Source organism: Carlito syrichta, unplaced genomic scaffold, assembly GCF_000164805.1.
Source record: "Carlito syrichta isolate Samal-C Ts95f unplaced genomic scaffold, Tarsius_syrichta-2.0.1 Scaffold308825, whole genome shotgun sequence".
Lineage (NCBI taxonomy): Eukaryota > Metazoa > Chordata > Mammalia > Primates > Tarsiidae > Carlito > Carlito syrichta.
In genome coordinates this window covers 734,439-748,978 of record NW_007252921.1, presented here as the reverse complement: position 1 = coordinate 748,978, position 14,540 = coordinate 734,439, and the positions used below count along the sequence as shown (strand labels likewise).

At 39.7% G+C, this 14,540-nt stretch overlaps 1 protein-coding gene across 2 annotated transcripts in view; it reads left to right on the top strand.

The window, feature by feature from the left end:
• The window catches only part of ZNF398 (zinc finger protein 398), a 38,501-nt gene extending 24,359 nt beyond the window's left edge, over positions 1-14,142 (top strand). Inside the window, exons 3-6 of one of the 2 annotated variants that reach the window (XM_008065987.2) lie at positions 226-352; positions 894-1,007; positions 10,735-10,848; positions 12,368-14,142. In XM_008065987.2, coding sequence (XP_008064178.2) covers positions 319-352; positions 894-1,007; positions 10,735-10,848; positions 12,368-13,521 — 1,416 coding nt within the window. In that variant the 5' untranslated portion in view covers positions 226-318 and the 3' untranslated portion in view covers positions 13,522-14,142. The remainder of the gene's footprint in view (positions 1-225; positions 353-893; positions 1,008-10,734; positions 10,849-12,367) is intronic. The other variant, XM_021716516.1, reaches the window with a different exon arrangement.
• The last annotated feature ends 398 nt before the right edge of the window (positions 14,143-14,540 follow it).

The window sequence follows — 14,540 nt, the reverse complement described above, 5'->3', positions numbered from 1 at the left end:
GTAATTACATAAGTCAAATGTGACTTGTATTCATGTTGTTGAGCATTATAATTTTAATACAGTTTTCCCCTCTCTTAAAGAGTGTATACTTTTTTTTGTACCCTCTGTATTTATTGACCGTCATTTGAAAATGTAAGACATAATAAAAGGAACTAATTGGGGAAAAATATTTATTGAATGACTAATTTTACTGGGAGAGACTAATCCATGTGATTATAATTTTAGGTCCCTGTGGCATTTGATGATGTCTCCATCTACTTTTCCACTCCAGAGTGGGAAAAACTAGAAGAATGGCAAAAGGAACTTTACAAGAATATCATGAAGGGCAACTACGAGTCTCTCATCTCCATGGGTGAGGCTGAGTTGGCACCTTTTGAATGAGGCAACAACAACTCTAGGGGGACTTGGAATAATAGTCCCTTTCCCTTCAGTGTCCTTATTCTCACTACCTTCACATATTTCAAATTCTAGTTCCAAGCCAAAGACGACAGGTTCATGCTTGCTAAATAGGACTCATAATCTCGCCTTTTGCCAAATCACAGGGTAGAGAATGAAATTTAAGGTTATAAGTGTGCCAGCTGGGGATTTCCATGGGTACCTTTCACTTTGAAAGAAGCTTGACTTCTTGCCCTTGAGGTGCACTGTCACTCTTAAAGAAGGAAGCAGATGGACAGTGTTCCTGTAGCTTATGCGCTTTCCCCACACATCACATCTCCTCTTACCTGCTTTCCAGAGTAGATACCCGTAGTTGGAGGTGGATGGATGGGGAGAAGTGTTATGGAATCTAAAAGAAATTCCCTGGAACTGTGGACCTCAGCTCAGCCTTGATGGCAATTAATTGTCACCCTCATTTATCTCTTTGTCATACCCATTCTCCCTTTTTCCTCTCCTAGATTATGCTATAAATCAACCTGATGTCTTATCTCAGATTCAACCAGAAGGAGAACATAATACAGAGAACCAGGCAGGACCAGAGGAAAGTGAGATTCCTACAGACCCCAGTGAAGGTAAGTGGGCAAAAGTACTGAGACCTAACTATTTAGTAAAATAAACATGCACTTAACATGATAAAGAAAGCAGTCATGCTCATCTAGTGTGAGGTGGCTTGAGCAAATATATGCATGGCCCTTTAGAAGTGCTGAAGGGACTAGAAGTTCTCATGGTCTCTTCCACAGTGAATGGAACCAGTGGACCCTGATCACACCCACATGGGCAACATGAATTTTACTAGTCCTGGGGAGCCAGTTGTCATTAACTCTTCTTAATTTTTTGGTTGGCAGCTGCTTATTATTGTGTGAGGAAGAATGCTAGCCACAGTCCAGTTGCATTGTTTCTATCATGTCCCACCTTTGCTACCAGAAAATTCTCATACTTTTTTTTATCTTTGTTAACTAGAAGCTCACAGAAAGTTCATCTTTCAGACATCCCTGTTACATGAACTTCTCTTACAGCCCACCCTCTGTCCTATACACTTAATTTTTTCTAACATTTTATTATAAAAATTTTCAATCAGAAAAGTTAAAATAGTTTTATAGTGAGTGCCTTGATATCCAGCACCTATATTCTACCACTAACATGATACCATCCTTCCTTATCACATATACATCCATCACTGCATCCTTTCATCCATCCATCCATCCATCTATCCTATTTTTGATGTATTTCAAAATCAGTAGGTGTATCAGTACATTTCCCTCTAAATAGTTCAGCATGAATATTATTAACCCAGAGTTTAATATTTGTTGGGTTTTTTCTTTGAGGTAAATTTTACATACAATAGAATGTTCAAGCCTTAATTATACATTCTCTGAGTTTTAAGTAATGCATACATATGCCACACGTTTTATTAAGAATGTGTGGATGATTGCATTTAGATAATGTAATGAATTGAATTTGATTCATCTTTATATCATGGATATAAGTAATAAGATTAAAATAATATCATCAATAAAGATGGGTGACTTAATTATAGAAAGATTCATTATTGGGCATGTTTCTTTTGTTTGTTTTTATAATTACCTGACATAACCTCAGTAAGTATAAATGACTATATCATTTTGTTTTGGAGAATAGGTGAAAAAGATACAAGTAATTTGGTTTTGTAATGATATGTCAAAGTTTCATCTAGCTGCCATCTTTCCAATTTATTTTTACCTTGGTTTTTAAAATTTTGAGTAGTCAGCCTATATATAGTACTTTAATACATTTTTACTGAAAATTAACAAGTAATGTAAGCATTCATTTTATTTAATACTCTGGCTTTATTCTTTATTGTTTTAGCTTTCATTTGTGATAATCAACCTAGATATTTACCAGAACTTGAGAATAGTATTCATATAACTTGTGCTGATAAATACGTAGCATTAAAAAAAAACACCCATGTAGCTATCTTTTAGAACCCTTTTTATTTCCTCCTTATCAGTTTAATTATATATTTATTACTTCTTATTAGTTTGTTTAATTTAGTTTTTTTCTTTTGGTTGCTCAAATTATCAACTTGGCGGGTGAGAGACTTTTAAACTGGCTCCTGTATCCTTCCAGGACTACCTTAGTACTTGTTTCCTTCAAGAAAAAATATGTTCTTTGCTCTGTTAGGGGTTCCAAAGAGCACTCCCAGGTTTGTGATTTACTACAGGACTCAGAATATACTTGTACTCAGATAGTTAATATTTATTACAGCAAAATGATACAAAGAAATATCAGCAAAGGGAAAAGGTGCATGGGATAAACTCTGGGGGAAACCAGAACAAACTTCTCAGAGTCCTCTCCCGGTAGAGTCTCACATGACATGTTAAATTCCTCTTGCCATGAGTCATGACAATGGATACATAGTATTGTCTACCAGAGAAGCTCATTAGAGACTTAGTGCCCAAGGTTTTCATAAGGAACTAGACCTCCTCTATCTAGCAAGGTAAAAATAAATTGGAAATTTTAAAAACCAAGGTAAAAATAAATTGGAAAGATGGCAGCTAGATCAAACTTTGATATATCATTGATATATTACCCAAATTCCAGACTCCCAGAAAGAAAGTAGATAGTTCAAGTTATATGAATCCTATTCTGAAGTTTTGGTAAATAGCCAGGTTGATTATCACAAATGAAAGCTAAAACAGTAAAGAATAAAGCCAGAGTATTAAATAAAATGAATGCTTATATTACTTGTTAATTTTCAGTAAAAATGTATTAAAGTACTATATATAGGTTGACTTCTCAAAATTTTAAAACCCAAGGTAAAAATAAATTGGAAAGATGGCAGCTAGATGAAACTTTGATATATCATTAATATATTACCCAAATTCCAGACTCCCAGAAGGAAAGTAGGTATTCAACATAAACCACACTGTTTGACAAATACAATCATGCATTGTTTAATGATGAGGATATATTTTGGGAAATGTATCATTAGGCAGTTTTGTCATTGTGCAAACATCATAGGTTGAAATCACACAAACTAGATGGTACAGCCTACTAACACATTTAGGCTATATGGTATAGCTTATTGCTCCTAGGCTACAAACCTGTAAATCATGTTACTGTAGTTACTTATATCACAGTGGTTAGTGTTTATATATCTAAACATAGAAAAGGTACAATAAAATATGGTATAAATGATAAAAAATCGGTCAGGCACAGTGGCTCACACCAGTAGTCCCAACACTTTGGGAGGTGGAGGTAAGAGGATTGCCTGAGCCCAGGGATTTGAGACCAGCCTGGGCAACTTGGCAAGACCTCGTCTCTACAGTACATAAAAAAATTGGCTGGGCATGGTAATTCCAGCTACTTGGAAGGCTGAAGTGGAAGGATTGCCTGAGCCCAGCAGGTTAAGGCTGTGGTAACTGAGTGTGTCACTGTACTCCAGCCTGAGTGACAGAGTGAGATGGAGACAAAAAAAAAAATTGTATACCTGTATTGAACATTTAACATGAATGGAATTTGTGAGACTGCAGGTTGCTCTGGGTGAGTCAGTGAGTGAGTGGTGAGAAAATGTGAAGGCTTAGGACATGACTGTGCTCTACTTGTAGGCTTCACAAACACTGTACACTTATACCATACTAAATTTACAGAAAAATTTTTTCTTCAGCAATAACCTTAGTGTACTGTAACTCTTTACTATAAACCTTAATTTTTTAACTTTCTGACTTTTGTAATAACAGCTTTAAGTACACATTCTATAGTTATTAAAAAATTTCTTTCTTTATATCCCTATTTTATAAACTTTTTTCCTATTTTTTAATTTTTTTTTTTTTACTTTTAAAAACGAAGACACAAACCTAGGCCTACACAGGGTCATGATCATCAATATAACTGTCTTCCACCTCCACATCTTGTCACACTATAAGGTCTTCAGGGACAATAACACATACGGAACTGTCATCTCCTATGATAATAGTGACTACTTTTGGAATACCTCCTGAAGGACTTGCCTGAGGCTATTTTACAGTTTTTGTGTTGTTGTTGTTGTTGTTTTTAGTATACACTCTACAAGGTGACTTACACCTGTAATCCCAGCATTCTGGGATGCTGAGGTAGTGGGAGGAACATTTGAGGCCAGGAGTTCAAGATGAGCTTGAACTAGCTGTATAGGGAGATTCAGCCTTATAAAAAAGAATGAAAAAATTAACTGAGCTTGCTGTCATATCTGTAGCCCCAGCTACTCAGGCTGAGGCAGAAGGATCGCTTGAGCCTAAGAGTTCAAAGTTACAGTGAGCTGTGATTGGGCTACTGCACTCCATCCAGGGCAACAGAATGAGACTCTCTCTCTTTAAAAAAAAAAATGAATGAAAAGTATAGCGTAGTAAATACAAAAACCAGTAACATGGTTGTCTATTATATTTATTGAGAATTATGCACTGTACATGATTATATGTGCTGTACTTTTATATGACTGGCAACACAGTCAGTTTGTTTATAACAACATCACCACAAACACCTGTGTAATGCAGTGTGCTTGGATGTTAAGACATCTGTAGTGTCACTGGGTGATAGTAATTTTTCACCTCCGTTATGATCTTAAGAGGCCTCCATTGTATATGTAGGCCATTGTTGACTAAAACATCATTATGCAATGCATAACTTTATGTTTCTTCCTCAAAACTATACTTGGTTTTTGTACAAAGATAAAAACAAAGGGGAGTTTTATTTATTTTTATTCTTTAATTAAAAAAACCATTTTTGTTGAGTCAGTCTCACTCTGTCGCCCAGGCTGGAGTAAGTGGCATACTCAGATCAACCGCAGCCTTGACCTGTTGGGTTCAGGTGATCCTTCTGCTTCAGCTGGAACTACAGGCAAGTGCCACCATGCCTGGATAATTTTTTTTTAAATTTATTTATTGTAGAGACAAGGTCTCACCATATTGTCCAGGATGGTCTTGAACCTGTGGGCCTCCACCTCCCAGAACACTGGGATTATAGGCGTGAGCCACCGCACCTGGCTAAAAAAAATTTTTTTTAAATTAGCAATGAGATCTTGCTTTGTTGCCTTAGGCTGGTCTCAAACTCCTGGGCTCAAGCAGTCCTTCTGCCTTGGCCTTCCAAGATGTTAGGGTTACAGGCATGAGCCACTGTGCCCAACTTAGGGGAAGTTTGATATCAGTGTGGGGAATGGTCTGCCAGCTAAAGGCCAACACTGCAAGCAGGCCCTTCTCAGGATAGGCAGTCTCAGACCTGTTTTGATTTTTTCTTCTCCTAACACATTAAAAAAGCCTTAGTTTCTTTCAGTGGAGAGTAATATTTAACTCTGTCTGGTCATTAAAGTATATAAAAAATTGTTCCACGTGAATTTCTGTTGGGGGATACTAATGTTGGGCCAGTTTAGTGACCGAATTGTAGAAATTCTTGTATTTCTAGATATTTTATATTAGAATATTTTTATACTTTTAGAAACCTTAATTTTCTAAAGTATATTTGAATTTTATGCATATTTTTAATAAAGTAAAACCTATAGTTTATTATTATATTATTCTATTTAGGCCTTTGGGAAAAACCACTGAGCATTATAAAGAAATGAAAATATACAGATAGAAAACATTTAGGGATAGTAATGGTACCATGTGGCATTCTACCTTTTTATGTCTAAATATTTTGGAATTAATTTTTACTGACTGTCTCAATCAGCATCATCTGAACCTAAAAGACAAAAGAAAAATTATGATATTCTACTAGGGAATACTCATTGATGTATAGTGTCTTAGATAAAACTTCATATAATTAGTAGAGAACATCAGTGAATGGGGAATATAGAAAAATATAAATTTGAGATTTTCTGAAATTCTGTAAATCTGGTACTAGGGCCAAACTGTAGAGCAGGTATCTGCGTACTGGGGCTTTTGGAGACCTTATTTGGTCACTGATGGTTTTAATATTCAACTCTATCTTGTAGAATTTTTTGTAGAAAAACATTACTTAAGAACTTGTGGTGGAATGATTACTCAAAGTCCATTATCTAGCTCTTCTAGTTCAGAAGCCATGGACTCAAACCAAGATTCTAGAAAAGCCCGAAAGGAAAATAAGTTCAAGCCGGGCTCAGTGGCTCAGCCTGTAATCCCGTGCTTTGGGAGGCTGAGGTGAGTGGATTGCCTGAGCCCGCGGGTTCGAGACCTGCCTGGGCAACTTGACGAGTCCTCATCTCTACAATAAATGAAAAAATTAGCCGGGCATGGTAGCGCACACCTGTAGTTCCAGCTACTTGGAAGGCTGAGGCTGAAGGATTGCCGGAGCCCAGCAGGTCGAGGCTGCAATGGCCGGAAGCATGACACTGCACTCCAGTATGGGTGAGAGTGAGACTCCAACTCAAAAAAAAAAAAAGAAAAAGACAAAAAGTTCACTTCTAAAACACTAACATTCAGCTGGGCTCGGTGACTCAGCCTGTAATCCCGTGCTTTGGGAGGCTGAGGTGAGTGGATTGCCTGAGCCCGCAGGTTCGAGACCCACCTGAGCAACTTGGCGAGACCTCATCTCTACAATAAATCAAAAATTAGCCAGGCATGGTAGCTTGCGCCTGTAGTTCCAGCTACTTGGAAGGCTGAGGCGGAAGGATCGCCGGAGCCCAGCAGGTCGAGGCTGCGGTGGCCAAGAGCGGCCACTGCACTCCAGTCTGGGCAAGGCAACAGAGTGAGACTCCAACTCAAAATAAATAAATAAATAAATAAAAAATAAAACACTAAAATTCATAATCCTGGGAGATACCTTTGACCATCATTGTCCCAGGTACATTGCCATCATCCCATGTTTGTCTCTGTTCACTTTAGTTCCGCAAGGCCATCTTTTTTCCTAAGTAAAATCAAGAGCTAGGGCATACCCTAATTTATCATAATTTTTTCATTTATTTGCCTCAAGACTATTTTAGTTTAAACCTGTTTGAGAACAAAGGTCATCAAAACTTAGAGGTTTTAACTTATTACACAAATATTTAACACATTTGTCTATGTTATAGTCCCATACATGTTTTACAAAAAGTTTCCCAAAAAAGGTTTTATGTATTTTTTACCAATGGTAGTTTCATGTCTCAAGTATTTTTATTGTCTCCTTAAGAAGTCAGGTCTTGGCCAGGCATGGTGGCTCAAGCCTATAATCCCAGCACTTTGGGAGGCCGAGGTGAGTGGGTTGCCTGAGCCCACGAGTTTGAGACCCACCTGGGCAACTTGGCGAGACCTCATCTCTACAATAAATCAAAAAAATTAGCTGGGCATGGTAGCGCGTGCCTATATTTCTGGCTACTTGGAAGGCTGAGGTTGAAGGATCGCCGGAGCCCAGCAGGTCGAGGCTGCGGTGGCCGAGAGTGGCCACTGCACTCCAGTCTGGGCAACAGAGTGAGACTCCAACTCAAAAAAAAAAAAAAAGCCGCAAGAAAACTTTGAGTTCATGTTTTTGTTAATATTGATATTTTTATATTCCGGTAAAGCAAAGATCATGTTAATGTCATTAGGAGCCAAGATTTTCAGGGGCAAAGGAAAAAGAGACAAGTACAAAATAAGAGGATTTCATTTAAGCCCTGTAATCTTAAATATGAATCAGAAATATTAATATAAAATGACACTTTTTAAAGAATCCTGTGTTTTATAGCTTTGCTCATTGAAAAGATTTAGAAGCAGTGATAACTGATTAGCAGCCTCATCATAAATCCCATTTCTCAGAGAAACTACTGATTGTGAGCCTACAGCAGAGAATGCACAAGATGAACCTGGATGGTTTGTCATACCAGATATGAAGAAAAATAGGCATCTGGGGTATTGTGAGAAAGACATAGAACTGATCTGTATGTACTCCGAATGGCTTAAAAAGGGACAATTAAAGCATTAAAAATAATAATGACCATAATGGATCAAAAGCAATCAAGTATATAAGCTATGAATTCATAATGATAACAAAAAGTCAAAACTACTTGAATTGTGTTTGGAAGTTTCTAGAACATTAACTCATTTGGAAAATTGTTAAGGAGAAACAGTTAAATGTTTTAAAAGTAATATTTTTGATGAGTAGACAGTTCATTCTCAATGTCTGTTAAGAGATCTTCTTCCTTATACCCAGTCTCTCCCCTCTGCCTTTTTCTTTCTAGATATATGTATGTATATTTAAAATCTAGAAGCGAACAAAGATAAAGTTGGATTGTGACTTTTAGCTTTGCTTGTAAAACAAAGTAGGAAGTTGGAAAGGCAATTGTTGCATATGCTAAAATCTGTATTTTATCTCCATATAACTTGACAGTCTTTTGGGCGTTAGTCTTATCCAACCTCTTTATTTTTGCTTTGGGAACACCTTTAGATTTTAGTGGTCTCTGATTTAAAAGGCATTGGGCAAAACAGTTCTGTTCATTTGCTAGAAATAAAACCATAAACTGCCCACAAGGCTCTTTTTGAGAAATAAGTATAGAGAACTTTAATTTACTCTCTGGGCCTAGTCAGCTTGCCAGCTTGTCCATTTAGACCAAAACAAGTCATATAGGCCCAGACTGGAGTAGCATGCATAGCTGTTGTGATGTTGACCAAATGAGGTATGCTGTGTATAAAGCCTCTGAAGGCTGTGTGTTTTTCTTCAAAAAGAATTTCCAAGACATGAAAGACTTATAGTACTATCTACTCTGTCCACCCCCTTCAGGAAATAATGATTTGTAGGCAATGGTTATATGATCTCTTGGAAAGAACCCAGAATTGAGAATCTTGAAAATATGTTTCTGAAGAGTGAGATTCTGTCTTTTTCCTGACCTAATTTAGTAATTCTGGAAAGTTACTTGTTTTTTTTAATTAACATTAAACCAGTTTTTTGGGTCAATCTTGTTTTGCTTCTTTTCTGGTGTGTGTGTGTGTGTGTGTGTGTGTGTGTGTGTGTGCGTGCTGTTACTGTTGTTTTGTTTTTTGAGTTGGAGTCTCACCTTGTCACCCAGGCTGGATTGCAATGGCGTGCTTACAGCTACTGCAGCCTTGACCTATTGGGCTCAAGCTGTCCTTCTGCCTCAGCCTTCCGAGTAACTGGAACTACAGGCGCATGCCACCACACCGAGCTATTTTTTTTTTTTTTTTTGAGTTAGAGTCTCACTCGGTCGCCCAGACTGGAGTGCAGTAGCTGCTCCTGGCCACCACAGCCTCTCCTGCTAGGCTCCGGTGATCCTTCCGCCTCAGCCTTACGAGTAGCTGGAATTACAGGCACGTGCTACCATGCCCGGCTGATTTTTTTATTTATTGTAGAGATGAGGTCTCACTGCCCAGGCGCGGCTTGAACCTGCGGGCTCAGGCAATCCACTCACCTCAGCCTCCCAAAGGCGTGGGATTACAGGCTGAGCCACCGAGCCCAGCTAATTTTTTAAAAATGTATTGTAGAGATGAGATCTTGCAAAGTTGCCCAGGCTGATCTTGAATCCCTGGGCTTAGACAATCCTCTTGCCTCTGCTTCCCAACATGCTAGGATTATAGGTGTGAGCCACTGAGCCCAGCGCTTCCTAGTGTATTTTAAAGCAGATCTTTGATAATAAGCCATTTCACTGCAAACACTTGCGTACTGGCAATTTATTTAACATCTGTAGGCTTCACTACTTAAATGGAGAAAATATTTCCTGCTTCATTGTTTCATAAACAAATTGGGAGAGAAAAAGTGAAAATATTTTGAATGTCAGAGTGTTAACAAAACAAAAGGTACTGTTGATTCTAGATTATTTCAGGGTGTCATCTCCAGCATAAAAATTGTTATTTGTTTTTGGTTTTTTTTTTGAGTTGGAGTCTCTGTCGCCCAGACTGAAGTGCAGTGGCCGCTCCCGGCCACCACAGCCTCGACCTGCTGGGCTCCGGCGATCCTTCTGCCTCAGCCTTCCAAGTAGCTGGAACTACAGGCACGCGCTACCATGCCCGGCTGATTTTTTATTTATTGTAGAGACGCAGTCTTGCCAAGTTGCACAGGCAGGTCTCGAACCCATGGGCTCAGGCAATTCACTCACCTCATCCTCCCAAAGGCGTGGGATTACAGGCTGAGCCACCAAGCCCGGCTTGTTATTTGTTTTTAAACGGGCTCACTAAAAATGGAGAATCAAGCCAAATATATAATTTAAAAGTGTAAAAATTTGTTTTTATTTTGTACTGGTTTTCTAGAGTTTATATGCATTTTTTTTTTTAAAGCCTGGCTCAGTTTTATATTATAGTTATTTAGAAATAAATATTTGGGCAAAACATGGTATTCAACAAACCAACATGATTATTTCACCTTCCAATTCAAATTCTAAGGTTCAATCTTTTTTTCTCCCACAAATAGAGCCTGGTATTTCAACATCAGATATTCTGTCGTGGATTAAACAAGAGGAAGAGCCTCAGGTTGGGGCCCCACAGGAATCCAAGGAGAGTGACATATACAAAAGTACCTATGCTGGTGAGTAAGCAAGTGTAGAGATGTTCGTGTCCAAATCCAGTTCATGCAAGGACTGACTGAAGAAAAAGCAGATGAAATGGGCTGTAGAGACAAGGAATTGGGAGAAGAATAAGGAAAAAAAAGAAAGACATGCTCAAATAGGTTAGAAATGAAACCAAAAGATAAGATATCACTAAAGATAAACTTGAAGTGAGTGGGAAAACACACTCTTACATACAAAGATACATTAGAATTGTCAAAAGAAGAAAGATAAGTGCATCTAGATGGACCAAAAGTGTGAGAATGAGGATAGACGGAAGCACAGAAAAATTGGAAAGCCTAGAACAAATTGGAGGTGGAATGAGGGGATAAGCATGGAGACAAAAATGTCATTGGGAGGTACAAATAGGAATATTGTAAGAGGCCTTCCTCAGTGAAAGGAAAAATAACAATGGGAGAAGAAACAGAAGTATCTTCCTGTAAGATATTTAGCACCATCCATGTTTTACCACTTGAATTTCAGAAGAGCGTCTCAAGGTCAGAAAGGACCCAGTCATTTATACAACTTAATGCAGTCTGTTTTAGTATCTACTTTGCCCATTGTTCTTTTAGAATGGGGAGTACAAATAAGAAAAATAAGATAGATTCTGCTCTTGAAGAAACTTACACTGGGACACACATATCAGTATTAGACATGCCTGTTAAGTGTCAAGGGTGAGTGGGATGAATGATTTATATAAAAGAAGTAACTTGGTGAGACCTCATCTCTACAATAAATCAAAATGAGCCGGGCGTGGTAGCACGTGCCTGTAGTTCCAGCTACTTGGAAGGCTGAGGCGGAAGGATCACCAGAGCCCAGCAGGTTGAGGCTGCGGTGGCCGGGAGTGGCCACTGCACTCCAGTCTGGGTGACAGAGTGAGACTTCAACTCAAAAAAAAAAAAAATTAAAGAAGTAAGAAGTTTTAAGAACATGCATTGGTTTTAGTTTAGATTTTTAGATAAGGCCTAAAGAAGAATGTAAAGCCAGAATTGAACCTTAGAAGATTGGTATGATATGGCTGGTATAATTTGGGAAGATGGAGAGAGGAAGCATTCTGCAAAAGGGAGGCCGAATGAGTAAAAATTCAGAGCAGAAATGTGTACTTTATTTTCAGGGAAGGTAAAGAGGCAACTGACTAGTGAAGGATTTATCTGATAGAAGAATAGAGAGGAATCGGAGTAGATAAATATGTGATTTTAGGCTGTGTCACAGTAGGCAACAGAGAAAGTTCTGGAGCATAGGCAAAATGTAATGAGAGTAATGTTGGGAAGATTTTTGCCAAAGTTTTTCCTTTTCTAAATAGGGAGCGTTGAAGAGGTACCATATTAGATTTTCTGATGATTTGCAAGGACTACAGATGCCTTACTTCAGTCCTCCACTGAGTTTCTTGCCTGAGCCAGTCAGGAGCTTAGAGCAGTCTGTTAGAGCTGGGTAGGAACACATGAGAGTTGCTAGTGAGACAGATATTGATAGGAATAACTCTTGAGTCCTTTCTTTCAGATGAAGAGCTTGTCATCAAGGCTGAAGGACTTGCTAGAACCTCATTGTGCCCTGAGGTTCCAGTCCCCTTCTCTTCACCACCATCTGCAGCAAAGGATACTTTTTCAGATGTGGCTTTCAAAAGCCAGCCACCTGCATCCACAGCACCTTTTGGACGTCCATCCACTGACCTGCCGGAAGCCTCTGAGGGACAAGTGTCTTTTACTCAGTTGGGTAGCTACCCCCTCCCACCTCCAGTTGGGGAGCAGATGTTCTCATGCCACCACTGTGGCAAGAATCTCAGCCAAGACATGTTGCTGACCCATCAGTGTAGCCATGCGGGTGAGCACCCCCTACCCTGTGCCCAGTGCCCTAAGCACTTTCCTCCTCAAGCTGACCTGAGCAGCTCCTCCCAGGACCATGCCAGTGAAGCACCCCCGACTTGCCCACACTGCGCCAGGACTTTTACTCACCCTTCAAGACTTACATACCATCTTCGTGTCCATAACAGCACAGAGCGCCCTTTCCTCTGTCCTGATTGCCCCAAGCGCTTTGCTGACCAGGCCAGACTCACCAGCCATCGGCGAGCTCATGCAAGTGAGAGGCCCTTCCGCTGTGCCCAGTGCGGCAGGAGCTTCAGCTTGAAAATCAGCCTCCTGCTCCACCAGCGAGGTCATGCGCAGGAGCGCCCTTTCTCCTGCCCTCAGTGTGGCATTGACTTCAATGGCCACTCAGCCCTGATCCGCCATCAGATGATCCATACCGGTGAGCGTCCTTACCCGTGCACTGACTGTAGTAAGAGCTTTATGCGCAAGGAGCACCTGCTGAACCACAGGCGGCTGCACACGGGTGAGCGGCCCTTCAGCTGTCCTCACTGCGGCAAAAGCTTCATCCGCAAGCACCATCTTATGAAACACCAGCGCATCCACACAGGGGAGCGGCCCTACCCCTGCTCCTTCTGCGGCAGAAGCTTTCGCTACAAACAGACACTCAAGGACCACCTGCGTTCGGGCCACAATGGAGGCTGTGGGGGTGATAGTGACCCATCCAGTCAGCCACCTGACCCACCAGGCCCCCTCTTAACTGGGCTTGAAACCTCTGGCATAGGTGTTAACACTGAAGGCCTAGAGGCCAATCAGTGGTATGGGGAAGGGAGTGGAGGGGGAGTTTTGTAAATCTAAATCTCTGTGGCTTCATGGTTACCTGTGCTCACAGCAGGGCAGAGAATCTGTGAGCCCCTTCACCACCCACAGTAATTACTTTCTGGCATATCAGTGAATTTGGGGTCCTATACACTTGACAAGAGACATGCTTGTGTTTTGGAGCTTCACACTGTTAAAAGAATACCACATTTTGAAACCCAGAAAGACCTGGAAAGGAGTCCAGCATCCCCATCTTTCCAGTTATAAGAATATTGCAGAGAGGTTGGAAAGCAAGATTTGACCTATCATTATCCTGTTATCAAAGGATAACAGCTTGATAATAGATTGTATCTCTGGGTAGAGACAGGTGCATGGGAAGTACCTGCAAAGCTTGACGCCTATCATGAGGCATGGAAATGTTTAACTAAACTCATTAATTCGTTGATAGGTAAGATGGTTGTTGGAGAAAGTTCTTAAACCACTGCTTTGTTCCTGCCTCTCAAAACCAGCTAAGATCTGTTCATATGCCTCTCTATAGCTGTCTTTTCCTGAAACATGATAACTCAAGACTGCCTTCCTAGGTTTCCTAGATTAATTCTTCAAATACATTTTGTTTAATATTGAATGAACAAGAAATCTGACTTTAAAAGATTATTAAGAAGAATATGTCTTAACTTTACTGGCTTGATCTGTGACTTTCAGGCTCTTACTGGCATTTAACTGCTAGAAACCTTTATCAAGGTCCTGGTTTAAAAATTAAGAGCAGTATTCTCAGCTCCAGCTTTAAAAGCGAGAGATGCTAGAGAAATAGCTGGCATAACAATGATAGAACAACCTAACACTTGTGCCTACACCATATTTTTAGAGTTGTTTACATCAAATTCTTCCTTATCTTTTCCAAGCCAGTTTGCTGGCTTTTTTATTCCTGTGTCTGATATTCTGGATAATCATCAGCAAAATATCAGAGCACTTTCCAGAAGCATCATGGAGTTTCAGAAAGTGCCACTGAACTCTCAGCTTTCATTTCCTCAGTAGTGAGATGATAACAGTGT